Source organism: Trichomycterus rosablanca, chromosome 12 (genome assembly GCF_030014385.1).
Source record: "Trichomycterus rosablanca isolate fTriRos1 chromosome 12, fTriRos1.hap1, whole genome shotgun sequence".
NCBI classification, from domain to species: Eukaryota; Metazoa; Chordata; class Actinopteri; order Siluriformes; family Trichomycteridae; genus Trichomycterus; species Trichomycterus rosablanca.
Genome location: NC_085999.1, coordinates 16,638,886 through 16,658,754, shown reverse-complemented (window position 1 = coordinate 16,658,754; position 19,869 = coordinate 16,638,886). Strand labels below are relative to the sequence as shown.

The window sequence follows — 19,869 nt, the reverse complement described above, 5'->3', positions numbered from 1 at the left end:
AGATTGTTAAGTTGGTTTACAGGCTTAAAAGAACAATCTTATATTTTTCTAAATGACTGCTTCAGTTTATACTAACAGCATTTACTTTTACTTCTACTTTTAATACTTAAGTACATTTAATATCAAATTACTTTTAATACTTAAGTACATTAAATATCAGATACTTTTAGACTTTTACTCAAGTAATATTTTAAAAGGTGACTTTTACTTCTATCTAAGTAAATTTCTGGTAAGATACTTGTACTTTTACTCAAGTATGGCCTTCAGGTACTTTATACACCACTGTTAAAAACCCTGCTGGATTTTGAAGAGGACATCTGTGGCTAAACGGAATATGGTGTAGTTTGTTTTATTTCATACAATAATGGATTAATCGTTGAGGATGTGAGAGATCTCCAAGCCGGGACAAGATTTATCATTTATAAAGCAATTTGTATTGTGTTTATACAGTGTTTTTAGATGTGGCAGTAGTAGATGATTTTTTTAAATGCTAAAAGTTTAAGTAGATCAGTGTGTTTTAACTTCTGAATGGCTGCTGCAGATGAGTTGTAAATCAGTGGCACATGTTAATGATGCCATCAAGATGTACCTTGTTACGGCAGTTGCCGAGTGAGCTGGCAATAAACGGCACTCTGTTGGAACGTATCTTCTTGTGTTATTTGCTTTACACACAAACAATGGCCTTGTTTACATTAATTGTTATATACATTAAGCAACAGTATCGGATCGAATTACACAAGTATTGGATCGGTGCCAGCACTAGTTGATTTAGATAAGTGTCAAGCTTCCCAATTTCACAAAGGCTAATTTTTTTCAGATATACAACTGTTATAATTTAATATTTAACAAATATATAAGCATAATAATTGGATAGGATATAAATACACAAAGAAGATATACATTAACAAAAAAGTACTAATGTGCAATTAAAAGAAACACTGAGCAAAGTAAACTGAAATATGCAGGAACAGAGAATGCTAAAAAGAGAAAGTTTGGCAAAGAAACCTTACAATGCTTGTAAACCTTGAAAAACCAGGTTGCATAATGTGATTTACATAATGCAGCCACAGGGAGAGTGGCAGAAGCAGTGAAAAATTAGTTTTAAGGCATAGGGACCAGGGCATAGCTACAAGACAAGAGACACTAAGCTAACTTTCAACTGTTGGGCTCCAGAGCAAGGCCCTTAACACTAAATTGCTTACACTGTGTTTGGACACAATCGAAAATCCCTTTGGTCAAAAGCATTTGCTAAAAGCGGGAAGCTATAGAACCTTTTCCACAGTTTCTTTCTCAGCCATTCTAGAAACAATCTGTAATTTTCTATTCTTAAGCCTAAAAAAGGGAAATACATTAGCATATGCATAAATAATATAAGTATATTATAGAGTATATGTATCAAAGTTCGTTAGGTCAATTATTCCTCTCTTCTGGGAATGAAATTCACAGCGCTAAGTTTTGTGTAATCATAATGTTTATTAAACATTAAAAATATAGCATAGACAAGGTTATTAATCAGTCATAAAGCAGCTAAGTAGTTAAAAGTAGGATGAATGTGTAGGTACCAAATTAATGCTGAGAACTCGTGACTGACCTTAACAGCGATGTTATCTGGTGTCAGAGCTGTCAAACCGGTCTCAACCGGTCTCAAGACAACTTCCTTCTTTTCTCTTGGTTGTAGCACAGAGGTCAGTGGTAGGACTCACACGATGCTGTTAGTGAAGAGACTGGGTTAGTGAAATTCAGGTCAAAGAGTTTTAAAATTCTTAACCTGGTCAAAAGCAGAGTTTCAGATGTCGAAGAGCAAGCAAGCAACTCACCACTCTTAACTTAACTACCTATTGTTACCACTCCTTTTTAAGGAATGTGGGAGGTGTGGTTTTGGCAGTGGTGTATAAAGTACCTAAAAGCCGAATTTACTTTGATAGATGTAAAATTCACCTTTTAGAATATTACTTGAGTAAAAGTCTAAAAGTATCTGATGTTTAATGTACTTAAGTATCAAAAGTGATTTACTGATATTAATTGTACTTAAGTATTAAAAGTGGAAGTAAAAGTAAATGCTGTTAATAAAAACAGAAGCAGTCAGAATTTTGAAAAATATGAAGAAAAACAAGGTCTTTACAACATAAGAATTTATAGAACAAAATTATTTTTCTTCCTTCCCTCTGTGCCAAATCATGATTATAATCAGCTGTTGACACTACCTATTTAAAATCATGTCATTATTTTATATATTTTTTCACCTTATTACTATTGCCCTGTTCCAACTATTTGGAATGTTGTGGGCCTAAAATGCATGTATATGTATGCACAGAGGTCAGTGGTAGATAAGATAAGATAAGACTTTATTGATCCCTTTAGAGAAATTAACTTGTAACAGCAGTATGAAGACAGGAAAAAACAGAAAGAAATACAACTAAGTGAAAATATTGCACACATAGTGTGTAGTTACTGTATTTACTCCAAAAATAACTCCAATAATATATACATTCAGATATGCAAAATATATTAAGTATTGCACTTATTGTAAATAAGTTACATATTGCACCTCTTATTTCGCCATGAACATGAACATGTAAGTATAGGTATGAGTGACATTATTACATATTATCACACAATGCTGTTGAAGAGATTGGGTTTTTTTGTGCGCAACCAAATTCAGGTCAAAGAGTTTCAAATTTCTTAACCTGGTCAATAGCAGAGTTTCAGATGTCGAAGAGCAAGCAAGCAACTCTCCACTCTTAACTTAACTACCTTTTCAAATGGTTACCACTCCATTTTAAGGAATGTGGGAGGTGTGGTTTTGGCAGTGGTGTATAAAGTACCTGAAAGCCGAATTTACTTTGATAGATGTAAAAGTCACCTTCTAGAATATTACTTGAGTTAAAGTTTAAAAGTATCTGATGTTTGTACTTAAGTATGAAAAGTGATTTTCTGATATTAATTGTACTTAAGTATTAAAAGTGGAAGTACAAGTAAATGCTGTTAATAAAAAGGGAAGCAATCAGAATTTTGAAAAATATGAAGAAAAACAAGGTCTTTACAACATAAGAATTTATGCCAAATCATCCCTCTGTGCCAAATCATGATTATAATCAGCTGTTGACACTACCTATTTAAAATCATGTCATTATTTTATATATTTTTTCACCTTATTACTATTGCCCTGTTCCAACTATTTGGAATGTTGTGGGCCTAAAATGCATGTATATGTATGTTAGAAGTTGAAATACATGTACAGTATATTGGGTTCATATAAGATGGAATAAGAGTCGTTGTAAATGTAAGAAACACTGCGTCTTTTTTATTTGCATTTTCTATACTGTCCCAATTTTTCTTTTTTTTATTTGGGTAGTACATTCAAGTCATACAGTAGATATATGTATTGTCTACTCAACCACTAGTTTAAATCAAAATATTTGAGTATAAAAGCTATGTTTAAATAATATTGTTTGGGACGTATCTACTCCCTGGTTGAAATGTATTAAACTCAAACTGATTGATAGATGACACTGTTATTTAAAGAAAACACTATTTTTAACTTATATGTCAACTTGAAGCTAGTAGCTGAAAAATCATCCATGAAAAGTTGGAAAAGCTGAAAACTAGGAAAAGTTATTTTCTTGTTGAGACCATTAAATGGTTAAAGACGTGCATGTTCCTCATAACCGTGAATGCTTCCTCTGTCGGTGCAATACAGAAGTTAGTTGAAAAAATATTTGTCGGCAAGTGAGTTTTTGAAAAATATGGACGTGTCTTCATGAGTTCTGCACTGAATTAATTCCAAGAAAATTGAGTGTGGTTCGAATGTACTTTAACGAAGTATTATTACTTCATTACTATACACCACTGGGTTTTGGGTGGATGTAACCAATAAGCAATGAAGCGCTCATAGGGGTATGTGATGAAATCGGACACCTTTTCGTGTTGCCCACAAATGAGACAAACCACTAGTGGTCAATAGATGCTGCAACAAGCACATCCTCAACATGAACATTGGCTCACAAAAGAAACGCTTTCAATTATACAATTATATATTAATGATTAATTCTTTCAATTATTCAACTATATAATTCTTAATACACACTGATACAAGCTTACTTGTTATAACTAGACAGATCCAAACACCAGATATGTGCAACAGTTTGGCATACATCACAACAACTACATTACAAGTCCATTACAACAAACACACAGTCTATTACGTAAATAATAACTATGTAATAATCGATACATGATATAATCATGCAATATAATTAAGGTTTATAATAACATATTCATTAAGGCTGATAATATAATTTCTTACACTATAACTTGGGTTTAAAGTTCTACCCTGAAAAAGAACAAATATTAATAAGGATGTTTTAGTTTAATTCAGTTCCAGTATCCCCAGATTGGAGATTTGTGACCGTATCTGTCTGTTTTTCTTTGTCCTGGTAAAATAGTTATAAACAGAACATAAAAGGCTTGAGAAATGGAGGCACAAGACTTGGGCTCCAGTCATTCAGAAATTGTATAACTTTTAAGGATATGGAGCTGTAGGGAATTCCAGAGTCCTAATGTCCATAAGATTGGTGTAAGTCCATTCTACTACATCTTCCCTACTTGGTCTGATGCTCTGCCAACAGGTAAACGGCTGTGGATGTCAAGTGGTTAGTAGACACAGATTTTTCTTGCTCACATCAATGGCTTGGTTCTGTTGAGTGGTGGTATGAGATGTGAATCTAGTGACAATGGTTTTCTCATGTACTCCTGAGTCCATGTGGCGTTATCATGCATTGCCATCTGTGGCGCTTGAAGGTCACGGTAGGCTAATAATTTATCTAAATGAGTTAAAATCATTTACTGCTCACATATTTAGGGGTTGCCACAGCAGATCTTGTCTGCATACCAAACTTGGCACAGTTTTTACGCTAAATGCCCTTCCTAATGCAACCCTGCTATTCAAGCTTAGGACCAAGTGCATCTCACAATGGTTATGCTGTTTCAGCCATCCACCCTCAGACATTAGTCAGTTGTGCCCATGCCAATCATTAACCAATCATCACTGGTCGATAACACAGTTAAAATTTAAACCTCAGTTTCAGAATCACAGCAGTATTGTGCTAGCTTCTTTGTTTCTAACTCCTCCTTGCAGAATTCTTCTATCAGAGGAAAACTTCTAGGTAGACTTTCAGTCACTGCCTTATGGGTGATGGTTGAGCATGGTTGACTTTGAGGATGATTGTAAATTGTAGTTAAGTGTTCATTACTGAAACATTGTTAATCATTACCGTTATGCGTTTTATATTACCGCAAAGTATAGTATTGATGATTCATTAAACTTAGATAAATAAACTAAATGAATAAACTTAACTATCTAATCTAAAATATGTGTCAGGGCCTTTATACAGTGTTTAAACTGTTTTTTTTTTAATGCAATGCATTAAAACAAAATCACAATGAAAATTGATTTGAAAAACTTAACATTTTATGGTGATAAAATAATTGTTTGCATTAAATTATGTACAATGTACACCCCTCACATTTCTGCAAATATTTTATTATATCTTTTCATGGGACAACACTATAGAAATAAAACTTGGATATAACTTAGAGTAGTCAGTGTACAACTTGTATAGCAGTGTAGATTTACTGTCTTCTGAAAATAACTCAACACACAGCCATTAATGTCTAAATAGCTGGCAACATAAGTGAGTACACCCCACAGTGAACATGTCCAAATTGTGCCCAAATGTGTCGTTGTCCCTCCCTGGTGTCATGTGTCAAGGTCCCAGGTGTAAATGGGGAGCAGGGCTGTTAAATTTGGTGTTTTGGGTACAATTCTCTCATACTGGCCACTGGATATTCAACATGGCACCTCATGGCAAAGAACTCTCTGAGGATGTGAGAAATAGAATTGTTGCTCTCCACAAAGATGGCCTGGGCTATAAGAAAATTGCTAACACCCTGAAACTGAGCTACAGCATGGTGGCCAAGGTCATACAGCGGTTTTCCAGGACAGGTTCCACTCGGAACAGGCTTCGCCAGGGTCGACCAAAGAAGTTGAGTCCACGTGTTCGGCGTCATATCCAGAGGTTGGCTTTAAAAAATAGACACATGAGTGCTGCCAGCATTGCTGCAGAGGTTGAAGACGTGGGAGGTCAGCCTGTCAGTGCTCAGACCATACGCCACACACTGCATCAACTCGGTCTGCATGGTCGTCATCCCAGAAGGAAGCTGACGCACAAGAAAGCCCGCAAACAGTTTGCTGAAGACAAGCAGTCCAAGAACATGGATTACTGGAATGCCCTGTGGTCTGACGAGACCAAGATAAACTTGTTTGGCTCAGATGGTGTCCAGCATGTGTGGCGGCGCCCTGGTGAGAAGTACCAAGACAACTGTATCTTGCCTACAGTCAAGCATGGTGGTGGTAGCATCATGGTCTTGGGCTGCATGAGTGTTGCTGGCACTGGGGAGCTGCAGTTCATTGAGGGAAACATGAATTCCAACATGTACTGTGACATTCTGAAACAGAGCATGATCCCCTCCCTTCGAAAACTGCAGGTAAAAGGTGATGGACTAAACCCAATTGAGCACCTGTGGCGCATCCTCAAGTGGAAGGTGGAGGAGTTCAAGGTGTCTAACATCCACCAGCTCCGTGATGTCATCATGGAGGAGTGGAAGAGGATTCCAGTAGCAACCTGTGCAGCTCTGGTGAATTCCATGCCCAGAAGGGTTAAGGCAGTGCTGGATAATAATGGTGGTCACACAAAATATTGACACTTTGGGCACAATTTGGACATGTTCACTGTGGGGTGTACTCACTTATGTTGCCAGCCATTTAGACATTAATGGCTGTGTGTTGAGTTATTTTCAGAAGACAGTAAATCTACACTGCTATACAAGTTGTACACTGACTACTCTAAGTTATATCCAAGTTTCATGTCTATAGTGTTGTCCCATGAAAAAATATAATAAAATATTTGCAGAAATGTGAGGGGTGTACTCACTTTTGTGATACACTGTATATATTTTAATAATAAACATTTCATGGTGATACCCACTACAACTGAGTCAGTTGAAGTGCTTGCCAATGAAAAAAGCGGAAGATCAGTTTAGTTGTTTTATAATTCTAATTAAAATACAGTAATAAATGTATTTTCTCACAGTGTATCTAAAAATTTCTTAAAATCTTTTAATTTTAAAATAAAAAAAAAAAGGTGAAAATGTGAGTTGTTTTTTGCTGAGTGGTACCATGTTCATGAGTCAACGCTGCACACACACACACTACAGTCGCTCTCTAGTTAACATAGTGATAACAACAGACCACACCTCCCACCACGCACTGCCCTTAAAGACAAACACACACAACACTGTTTATTTATTAGGATTCAACTGTCATGTTTTACACTTTGGTTACAGGACAGGTAGTTACAGGTTATAAATGATTTATTACTTTAAGTTCAATATCAAACACTCTTATGGGCAATTTTGTATCTCCAATTCATCTAACTAACATGTCTTTGAACTGTGGGAGGAAACCGTAGCTCCCGTAGGAAACCCATGCAGACACATGAGAACATGCAAACTCCACACAGAAAGCACCTGAATCGCTTCACCTAGAAATCAAACTTAAGACCTTTTTAAGGGGGGAAACAGTGCTACCCACCAACCCCTGTGACAAACCTCTTATAACAAGTTAACACAAACATACAGTGAAAGCAGTACCATGAAATGTACATCTTAATTTTCATACTAATACAAATTAGTTTTGATATTTTATTAATTACATAAATTATGTCATGGTCTGTTTTACCACCAGTGCATTATAAGGCAGACACACACATCTGAGGCATTACTAGTATGTCATCTTTGGTTGCACATTTGCAATTATTTGGATGGAAAACAACAAAAAAATGCTTTTCCTAAATGACCTAAAAGTGTATGTAAAAAGGGGAGTAGTTTCATTTTAAAAAGCTGCAAAAAGAATAAAATGACAGCATCCAATTTTTAAGGTGGTTCAGAGCCACCTATCCATGCTGGAAGATTTACCTAGCTAATAAAACTAATCATGTGACCCTTCTGTAAAATAATTTCATACTGTTCCCACATGACAACTATAAGAATTAGAATTAGAGACTGCTGAGAGCAGCTAGCTACAAACAGACTTAGCAGTTTACTGAACCACGTCACTATTGCATGTGTGAAGAAGTGCTGGACAGCTCTGGATTTTTCTAGACCAGTACACTAGAATCACAGCAACTCCCTCCATATGCACGTTTCACATGTCTCAAAGTGTAAAAGTAAAATGTTTACTTGCTGCCTTATATATCCCACCTACTAACAGGTGCCGTGATGAAGAGATAATCAGTGTTATTCACTTCACTTCACTTGCAGTGAAACAGCTAAACCATAAACACAGGCCAACCAAAACCTAACCAAAACCTAAAATAACCAGGAGGGTATATACCAGTTTAACAATCTATATAAACTACATCTTTTTAAAAGTCCAGCATAGACAAGCTGGTTTCTAATATTAAATACAAATGTATTGCTGGTTTAAGTTAATCATTTCTGGTTGTGTCTTCAACCAGTCTTATCAAGCAAAAACGTGTTTAAAACAAAAATGCTGCTCACGAGCATAACCTGCTGGTCTGAGCTGTTTTAGCAGAGATTTTAGCTCTAAATAAAAATAATCAATCGTTTCAGTTACATACCTGTCAAGTCTCCCGTTTTGGCCGGGAAACTACCGTATTTTACCCCTCTTTCCTCTTTCCCATATTATAATTAGTGATGGGTCGGTCGCGAACGATCCGGCTCTAAGAGTCGGCTCTTTAAAGTGAACGACGGGATACGGCTCCTGATCGGGAGCCGATTCGTTTTTTTTTTCCGGGTTTTTTTTCTGTTAAAGCCGCACATGATTGGTCAAGATGCGTAGCTGTGTGCACACGAACAGGAGAGAGAGAGAGCGAGAGAGAGAGAGAGAGAGAGAGAGAGAGAGTATTATTGAGAGAATTATTGGGAAACTGAAACTAAAACTCAAAGTAAAATGCAGTGTTATCTGGCCCTAAACAGACACTACAGTGCAGCAGATTATCTGAGCACAGTATCCCACCCTAAATTAAGAAACACCCTGACGAGGTACAGACTGAGCACACACGACCTGGCCGTGGAGACGGGGCGACACACCCGGTCCTGGCTGCCCCGGGAGGAGAGGTTGTGTCAGCACTGCACTCTCAGTACAGTAGAGACGGAGCTGCACTTCCTCACCCGGTGTACCAAGTACCACCACGTCCGCTCCCAATTCTTCCCTAAATTTAATAACATCATCCCCAACTTTACCTCCCTCCCAGACCCCGACAAACTGCCCCACCTACTGGGGGAGCACAGAGAGAGCTGCACACTAGCAGCACTCTATAGTCACCAGGTGAGGGACAGTGGGTGACCATGTCTCATACACACACACACACACGCACACACACACACACACGCACACACAAACTGATTGTTTTACTACCTCATTAATGTAAATATACTTTTTATTGTTATTATTTTGCACTGTTTTTATTAATATTTTATTCTATTCTATATTTTTTGCACATGTAACTGTTCTGTATACTTTTGTTCTTTCTTATTTTTATTGTTAATATTTCTCTGTAACTTGCTTTGGCAATACGAATGTCCTTATTTGTCATGCCAATAAAGCTTCTTTTGAGTTTGAGTTGAGAGAGAGAGAGAAAACTTGATGAAGTTTGACATTGCGCTTTACATACGCAGACATTACACGCTGGAAAGGTGAGGAACATGAGTGAGAGGAAACAGTAAAGTTTGGACACGAGGAGCCCCTTTTACAGACCCACTGAACTGGTGTATTCAGTCTACCCACATCTTATTACATGTGATGGCACATAGACTGTGTAATGTAGCAACATCTGTCCCCTCAAAGAGAATCTTTTCAAAAAAACAGGGCAGATGAAAACAGAAGGAGAAACAGGATCTTCGCTAAAGACTTACAAATACCTGGATGCTGCTTTTTTATTTTCATTTATACTTTGTTGAGTGATGCTTTGTTGATGTGTTCTTTTACTCTAGATGCAAATGTACAAATAATATACACAATCAGACCTTTTTGTTTAATTGAGATGGGTCTTTGTTTTTGTATTTTATAATTTATTGTTGTAGCACTCTTCCATGTTGAGTATATAAATAAAACAATTTAAATAATAAACATTTGATACAATGTTTTTACATTAGTAATTAATTTTACATGTAATTTGGTAATAAATAAATGTAAGGAACAAAAAAATCTAAGGAGCCACTTGGGAGCCGAAAGAGCCGGCTCTTTTCAGTGAGCCGAGCCAAAAGAACCGGCTCTCTAAAAAGAGCCGGAATTCCCATCACTAATTATAATTTTAAAAAACATTCCTGTGCCTCTCCAAACTGAAATGTCACTAACCTCATGAGAACTGTCACCCAGGCTGCTGCAAGTGGCAGTTCTCACGAGGTTAGTGCGGACAGCGGGAGCAAACCTGGAACAGGGAGAGATGGATGGATGCAAGGAGAGAGAGGGCATTCCTGCCAAAAAAGTAAAGACTGCATGTAAATATCTAGAGAAATGGGACATCGAATTTACCTTTCTAAAGAGGAGCAGGATGGGGCAGAGTTATGCATTCTGTAAGGTTTGTAACTGTGTTTTCATTTAGGCTGTATTATAAGAATTACATGTAGGAATGTCCACAGCATTTCAGTGTCAACAAAGGTAGGCCTATCAGATTCTGATCATCTAATTGCAGTTTGTAAGTGGTTCACAGGTGATTATTTTAGATTTCTTGTAAACCTGTCTTAAAATGTAAGGGATACTGAACCTCGGTTGGGCTGGTGGGACGGCTGGAAGCGCGCGGCGGAAAATTTCCCTTATTTTTAAATCCAAAACTCAACAGGTATGCAGTTAGGGTTCATACCTAAACATCAACCAATGCTTATTTACCATATAAAGAAATATTAAACCAATACTGTCCTTCTGTCAATCTTATCCAGTAAAAGCTTAGATCAGCAACAATTTTTAACTTAGGTTTTTAGATCAAGTACCATCTATAGTAGGCCATGATAAAGAAACAAACATGAAACACACAGTCCTACACTGAATATAAAAAAAAATTACTCTACACACTCCTGTTACAATGCCACTTTCCACCTTTAATGTGACATAATTTGTACAATTTCATTGAGAAACTAACTGGATTGGATTGAGGTCTGGGCTGTGACTAGCCCATTTTAAAACGATCTTTTTCTGGTGAAGCCATCATTTATTTAATGTGGAGGGATGCGCTGGATCGTTGTTGTGCCAAAAGTGACTAATATTTGTTCATAATAACTCCACTCCAAAATTTGCCCTCCACCACTAAAGCCCCAGTTCCAGTTGAAGAAAAGCAGCCCAAAGCATAATGCTGCCACCATCATGCTTCACTGTGGGTATGGTGTTCTACCGGTGATGTGCAGTGTTGTTTTTGCACCAGACATACCTTTTGGAATTATGGCCACAAAGTTCAACCTTGGTTGCATCAGACCACAACACATTTTCCCACATGCTTTCAGCAGACTTGATGTAGGTTTTTAGAAAATGTAGCCAGGCATGGATGTTTTTCTTGCCACCCTACACCACAGCCCAGACATATAAAGAATATGGGAAATTGTCACAGAGGTGTTGTCACAGGTAAACAACCAGCAACCAGCAACCAGCAGAAATTCCTATAGCTTCTTTGAATTTGCTGTAGGTCTCTTGGCAGCCTCCTGGATTAGATTTCCAGGGCCGACGTTAGGGCTCTGTGCTTTGTGACCACACGTCAGGTCTGGCCTCTTTTTTCCACACCCTTTTAATTCACACGAGCAATTCTTAAATAAAAGGGCTATTCTCCTAGAGCAAAGTGCTATGTTTTCTTTCCATCTCAGAGACACCACAATACAATACTTTCCTAAACCTTTGACCAGTAAAAATGAAATTCTCTCAGTAAAGTTCACACAGTTTTAATGTCATGAATTCGGTCTTGTTCTGATAGCTGCAGTGAGTCAGCTGAAATATGGCTAGTCACACTGATTAGCTGGGGTCGAAACTGGAGCAGAAAGGCTTTTAAGGCTGGCAATTGGTGCCTACGTTTTGACAAATGTATTTGAAAATAATTATATATTTAAGAACTTTTGAGATGTAATTATTTTCAAAGTTCAAACTTTTTTTTAATGTTTTTTTTCTCCTGATCTCAGCACGTCCCATTTTTACCCAATTTCATTATGCTTCCTCTCTACTGGAACTGACCCCCGCCCCAATTGAGGAGAGTTAGACTGTCACACGCCCGCTTGTCTGCATCTTTCCACCTGCACGAGGCGAGTTCATATGCCGATCAGCTTTGTGCACGAAGAGCCACACCCTGATCAACATTATTCCTCGACTCAGTACAGACACCATCAACCAGCCAACAAAGTTATGTGAAACCCTGGTCTGACTTTATCCTTACCCTGTGAACAACAACCAATCGTTGTTCATGCAGCCGCTCATTTGATGTATTCGAAATCTCAGCTCTGGTGTGCTAGTGTGTTTTAACGCTGCGCCACCTGAGTGGCCAAAGTTTCAATTAGATTGTTAATACTGATTATATTATAAATTATTATAAATTTGTGGAAAAAAATCAATCGAATCAATCAGACGCTTTTACAATGGTTTATTTTTCAGGGCAAACGAATTTAGGTTACAAATCTTTCACACATGGCCCTTAAAAAAAAAATAAAGAAAAGAAAAACACAACTGTACAGTTATGATGATAAAATAAAATAAAATATCTAAATACAGATACAAGTGTTACATGGCAGAACAAAGTTAATTTGTGCAGAAAGCAATTTGTTGGAATACTTGTTGTGGCCCCACATTTCCAGATATCCTCGAGTGGAGTAATACTTGCAAAAGTAACTGTCAAAAGTTGGTTCCTTTTTACATTGGACCCAATTCAAGCAACATCAAAAAAATCTACTCCGTCAGTCCATCAATAGTGCACGGCCACTCTACAAAAAAAGCTGCAAATGACACAATGACACCGCACAGTGTACCATCGTAAAAGCCAGAATTCCAGAAAAAAAAAAAACTGTAATGAAAACCAGGGTCCTGTTATCACCTTCCCTGGAATCGTTTGACAGACGATGTAAAAACAGACACATTTTAGACAACGTATTAAATCCTGTTTTAATTCTACTCTTGGCTGCCTCCTCGTATGTGTTAGGGGAAGGGGAAAATAACACTATTTACAGACTGACCACATAAACAAGGAGGCAAGAGCTCAAAATCTGCAACAGCAAGGCCGATCACTGTGGCGCCATACGGTCGAGGTCCAACACATGCAGGCTATTTGCTAACGTGCAAAAAAGTGCAAAAGCCGAGTATTTTTGCCGTTTTTGGTGATGAGTTATGTACAAAAAGCATCCGATAGCAAAAGCTGCTTAAGTTGAAAGGTTCAAACATGTGAAAATGGTCACATGGTTTTAAGTTCAGCACTTTGTGTGTCGATTGTGAGGAATTTCACAAGGCCACAGACACATTCATGTATCTCTATCTGTCTGTTCACATTTCAAACAAGTGCACACTCATAGCAAGAAGTGTACTAGGAGAAGACTGGACAGAGGACATTGTAGTGTTTAAAGTTTCTGTAGCTATTCAAGCGGTCTTAAAAGCATGAACCGCTGCTAACGGCAGGGAAACGGAGTCCTCATGTGCAGCACAAGCAAAGTCAGTTCAGGAGTTTGCCGTTCAGTTTAAGAGTCAGTGGGGATTTTATTTTATTTTAATTCGTTACATCTTTGCCTCAAGACGATCATGTTCAGGCTTTTAAAAAAAACATTTGACACCTTATACTTCCCGCCTGATAGTTGAACTTTTTTCCAGCACAACTTGAATGATTAATAATTTAATTAATAATTCCGATTGTCATTTTCTAGTGAAAGAGGGTTTTTACATCTGTCCATATTATAAGTAGTCCATCCAGGATTTTGCAGCGTTCACAAATACTTCAAACGTATGATTGTGTTTACTACAGTACGCAGCTCTTTTAAATTCAGTCAAAATATCCGAAAGCTAGCCGCTCAGGTGGCGCAGAGGTAAAGTATGCTAGCGCACCAGAGTTGTGGTTTCGAATACATCGTATCGTATCGAATCTCAGCCCGGCTTTTCCGACTGGGCTGGGCGGCAGCGTGAACAATGATTGGCTGTTGTTCAGGGTTAGCGGGTAAGAAAGTCTAGTCATAGGTCCTCATAACTGATGCGACTGCGGCCCCTGCTGGCTGACTGATAACACCTGCACAGGGCTGAGGAATAATGCTGATGGGGGAGGAGCCCACCATACACAGTGCCCGTCAAGTGTATGAACTCGACTCGTGCAGGTGAAAAATGCACTATCTGTACTGACTGTACGTACCGGAGGGGGGCGTATGTCAGTTGAGAGGCGTCCTCAGTCAGCGGTGAAGGGTCGAATCAGTATAGAGGACGCATTCAGGGTAATTGGACACGAAATATCCGAAAGCTGATATTGATATCACTGGTAACAATTAGAACATGCTGATAACTTTGGTCACATCCAACTGGAATAAATAAACTAACTAATGTGAGCAGTTAAGGACCTTTGGTTTCAGATTGCAATTTCCGGTGCTCTGTATTGCCATTTTGATGTAAACCATGAATTCCATTTATTTCAAGTTGCAATTTCTTACCATTTTAAATGCTAAATGTAATAGTAAATTTTGTTGCATTTTTCTCCCAATTTTCCTTCCAATCTAGTCATATCCAATTACCTAATTGCATTATGCTTCCTCTCTACTGATAATGACCACCACTCCTGACTGAGGAGAGCCGTGATACACTGACTTCATATGTGAGTTCATATGTGGATCAGCTTTGCGCACGGAGAGTCACGCACTGATCCCATTATCCCCCATCTCTGTGCAGGCCCCATCAATCACCGAGCAGAGGTCGTAATTGAATGAGTTATGAGGAATTTGTTTGTTTATTAGGATGTTTTACACTTTGGTTACATTCATGACAGGAACAGTAGTTACTCATTACACAAGATTCATCAGTTCACAAGGTTATATCTAACACAGTCATGGACAATTCAGTGTCTCCAATTTACCTCACTTGCATGTCTTTGGACCATGAGAAGAAACCGGAACACCCGGAGGAAACCCACGCGGACACGGGGAGAACATGCAAACTCCACCCCACCTGGGGATTGAACCCAGGACCTTCTTGCTGTGAGGCGACAGTGCTACCCACTACCCCACTTACCCACCGTGCTGCCCAGTTATGGGGAATTCCCTCCGGCACAATCCCTGCAAACGAGCCAATCATTGTTTGTGTAGGCGCCCAGACTGCCGGTAACAAATCTGAGATTCGAACCGACAAGTTCGAGATTTCAGCTTTGGCATACTAGTGTGTTTTACCACTGCACCACAGTACATTTTTTTAATGACTGATTAAAAAAAAAAAAGAGCTCATGCTGATTCTATAATCACTGATTAAAGGCAAAATCATGGATGGACTAAAAAATCTGATAATTATCGGTCTTTTTTAATGTTCTGACATAAATTACCTTAAAACTAAAAGCTATAAAGAAAAGCAACTCCAAATGATAAAATTCTATAAACTTAAAATAATCCTTCAATAACAAATAATTTTTGATCATTTTCTGCAGGACAAGCAGAACTGGTGGCATGTCATTTTAAATATAATTTAAATAAATGTCTATATTTAGTCCTACATTATTTGGTTGCATTTTAGCTTAACCTTAAAAATTACGATCTTTTCTTATGATCACATTTAAATCACTCGGCCAGCCAAATGATCCTCCACCACTGAGATTCAAGTGACGTGTTCGACCTACAAAACGGTCCCCTATTTAAAATAAAAATGCATACTTTTCCAACACTGCAGATTTGCAAAATGAGCACATTACATTAATATTAAATAATAACTTGTTTCTTCAGAAATAAAGCAAGCCTATGCATTAAAAAAATGAACTTGGTGATGGCAGGAAACAACATTCTAAAAATGTGATTCAAATAAGAGTAAATAATAATAACAATAAAAATAACTAGCATGTCCTTCTTAGTTTCAACTCTCTTTACATTCATTCACACGTGGAAGAAGAAATGTGAAGGAATACTTAAAATAAGCAAAAACATTTCTTGTAAATAGTCAGAAACATGAAAAGAAAAAAATAAATAAAATCAATAATAAAATGAATGGAAAGAGGCACGACTAAGGTCCCATTCTTGAGTGAAGAGCGCTGATAAGCCAGCCCTCCACATTAGCTGTGGGACGACACGTCAGACGAACTGCTGCTGTTACTGTTGGTTGTCTGAGCTCTTTTGATGTACAGGTTTAGCAGCTTCATCTGTGGAGAGAACATCCAGCATGGATATTAAATTCACATATTAATCAATTGAAAGTTGCGTCACTGATTGTGAAATGATGAAGTTTGCTGTGACACTGTGTTTAGCGATTTAACATTTTTAATACGCATAGCGACAATGCTACACACTTAGCCACCCAGTTATGAGGTTGATTTGCACTATGAGGAGGTCCTAACAATCCAACCGAAATTCAGTTAGCAATCGGTTAGTCCAAATGTCCAAGATGTCAAAGTGTAAAGCAGCTAAAAACACTACTCAGGTAACTAAGTTTGGAAAACTCCCAACCATTTCTGTGGATGCAGAGGGGATTGTGTCAAAACACAGATGAGTATTTTCGTCTTTGAGACAGAACCCCACCGTCACTGAATGTTTTATGTTTACATTCAAACGTTAAGGTGGGCTGTGCTGTGTATTGTAGCTTCTGTTTATGCCATCATTCAATTTCTGTATTGCATACAGAGTCAGCCACTGCCAATGAGGAATGAGGCATCCCTGGTCAATCGCTGTCTCTACCCCTGTAAACACAGAGCCAATCTGTTGATAGCACAGCTGAGATCTCTAGACCGCTTCTCTAGAAGTTTTTAATTAATTTAGTAAAAATGGAATAACGTATCAAGTTTAAATACAAGGGTGAATCGTTATCCTGAAGCTGCTAATGAGGCGCATTTTTAGGTTATCATCAACACTTAGCCTGAACACTAATCAAATTAATCTTGATTGTTTTTATTTGCCTTTTATTTATTTATTTTAGTGAAAATAATCAAGAAAGCAAATGTAAAAAGCCATAGAGATGTCAGAGGAAAAAGACAGATAGAAAGAATAATGCATGATTTTACCTTACTGCCCGTGAGCTGGGCCAAGTAGGGCTTGAGTTCCTCACCGATCACAGAGTATACAGCTACCAGGCAGAACACACTGGCCTTGCGAACGCTGCTTTCTGTGTTGTCGTAGCCCTTTAGAAAGTAAGCTAGCTGTTAGAATTTGCACTTTAAGACACAAGCACACATATGCACGTGTACAGTGTATCACAAAAGTGAGTACACCCCTCACATTTCTGCAAATATTTCATTATATCTTTTCATGGGACAACACTATAGACATGAAACTTGGATATAAGTTAGAGTAGTCAGTGTACAACTTGTATAGCAGTGTAGATTTACTGTCTTCTGAAAATAACTCAACACACAGCCATTAATGTCTAAATAGCTGGCAACATAAGTGAGTACACCCCACAGTGAACATGTCCAAATTGTGCCCAAAGTGTCAATATTTTGTGTGACCACCATTATTATGCAGCACTGCCTTAACCCTCCTGGGCATGGAATTCACCAGAGCTGCACAGGTTGCTACTGGAATCCTCTTCCACTCCTCCATGATGACATCACGGAGCTGGTGGATGTTAGACACCTTGAACTCCTCCACCTTCCACTTGAGGATGCGCCACAGGTGCTCAATTGGGTTTAGTCCATCACCTTTACCTTCAGCTTCCTCAGCAAGGCAGTTGTCATCTTGGAGATTGTGTTTGGGGTCGTTATCCTGTTGGAAAACTGCCATGAGGCCCAGTTTTCGAAGGGAGGGGATCATGCTCTGTTTCAGAATGTCATAGTACATGTTGGAATTCATGTTTCCCTCAATGAACTGCAGCTCCCCAGTGCCAGCAACACTCATGCAGCCCAAGACCATGATGCTACCACCACCATGCTTGACTGTAGGCAAGATACAGTTGTCTTGGTACTTCTCACCAGGGCGCCGCCACACATGCTGGACACCATCTGAGCCAAACAAGTTTATCTTGGTCTCGTCAGACCACAGGGCATTTCAGTAATCCATGTTCTTGGACTGCTTGTCTTCAGCAAACTGTTTGCGGGCTTTCTTGTGCGTCAGCTTCCTTCTGGGATGATGACCATGCAGACCGAGTTGATGCAGTGTGCGGCGTATGGTCTGAGCACTGACAGGCTGACCTCCCACGTCTTCAACCTCTGCTGCAATGCTGGCAGCACTCATGTGTCTATTTTTTAAAGCCAACCTCTGGATATGACGCCGAACACGTGGACTCAACTTCTTTGGTCGACCCTGGCGAAGCCTGTTCCGAGTGGAACCTGTCCTGGAAAACCGCTGTATGACCTTGGCCACCATGCTGTAGCTCAGTTTCAGGGTGTTAGCAATCTTCTTATAGCCTAGGCCATCTTTGTGGAGAGCAACAATTTTATTTCTCACATCCTCAGAGAGTGCTTTGCCATGAGGTGCCATGTTGAATATCCAGTGGCCAGTATGAGAGAATTGTACCCAAAACACCAAATTTAACAGCCCTGCTCCCCATTTACACCTGGGACCTTGACACATGACACCAGGGAGGGACAACGACACATTTGGGCACAATTTGGACATGTTCACTGTGGGGTGTACTCACTTATGTTGCCAGCTATTTAGACATTAATGGCTGTGTGTTGAGTTATTTTCAGAAGACAGTAAATCTACACTGCTATACAAGTTGTACACTGACTACTCTAAGTTATATCCAAGTTTCATGTCTATAGTGTTGTCCCATGAAAAGATATAATGAAATATTTGCAGAAATGTGAGGGGTGTACTCACTTTTGTGATACACTGTATATTTAACCCCCAAACAAAATATAGATTTATAAATAAGCTTTTCTGCAGAGCTAGATTTTGCTTTAAATAAAGCCTTTATCAGTTGAATGATGCAGCAAACCAAACAATGTGAAATAAATAATGTAGTATATTTCTGAGTAGTGGGATATTTTGTTAATAATACCATGTCACAATTAATCAACCCCTACATAATATTGCTGATCTTAAAAAGTTAGGCTACAACATAATTGCATCAAATTTAGTTTGGTACAATGTGGTGAGCAATGAAGCATCATTGCTTGAGCCTAGAGTCTTTTAAAATGGTGTAACTTAAATACAGTGGTACCTTGAAACTCAACGTCAGTTGGTTCTGGGAGTGGCGTTGAGTTTAAAAGGCGTCGAGTTCCAAGGTATTTTTTCCCATAAGGATGTTTGGAAAACCTGTTAATGTGTTCCATGGTCCTGTGGAACTGCATATATTCTAGGCTAATGTAAAATAATGGGGTTGTTTTTGACATGTATACACTGAAAATAACACAAATATAATATAAAAAACACTGAAATAAAATGCTGATTTTAACAATTTCTTAGAACCTCGAGCTATACCACAAGTTACACAAGTGAAACAGTGAGGAAAATCCAGATAAACACAGATACATGTGGAGCTTTCAGAGTGGATTTGACGGTTATGCAGCTTCGTCTCATGTTCGCATTTTGAGGACATATTACCGCACCACTCAAGCTGAGCACTGAACAAAGCGACTGTTCATTGTTAATTTGAAATAAAACAAATAAATTTTTAAAAAACAAACTGAACACGTTGAGTTTAAGGGTACACATTTCTCAACG

The 19,869-nt window shown here is 38.4% G+C and overlaps 1 protein-coding gene across 1 annotated transcript in view; it reads right to left on the bottom strand.

Annotated features, from left to right (window-relative positions):
• Positions 1-12,680: 12,680 nt before the first annotated feature.
• The window catches only part of clasp1a (cytoplasmic linker associated protein 1a), a 97,476-nt gene continuing 90,287 nt past the window's right edge, over positions 12,681-19,869 (bottom strand). The window contains exons 41-42 of the mRNA XM_063005986.1: positions 17,265-17,381; positions 12,681-16,409 (exon numbers count right to left, since the gene is read on the bottom strand). Of these exons, the coding sequence (XP_062862056.1) occupies positions 16,323-16,409; positions 17,265-17,381 (204 nt within the window). The 3' untranslated portion in view covers positions 12,681-16,322. The remainder of the gene's footprint in view (positions 16,410-17,264; positions 17,382-19,869) is intronic.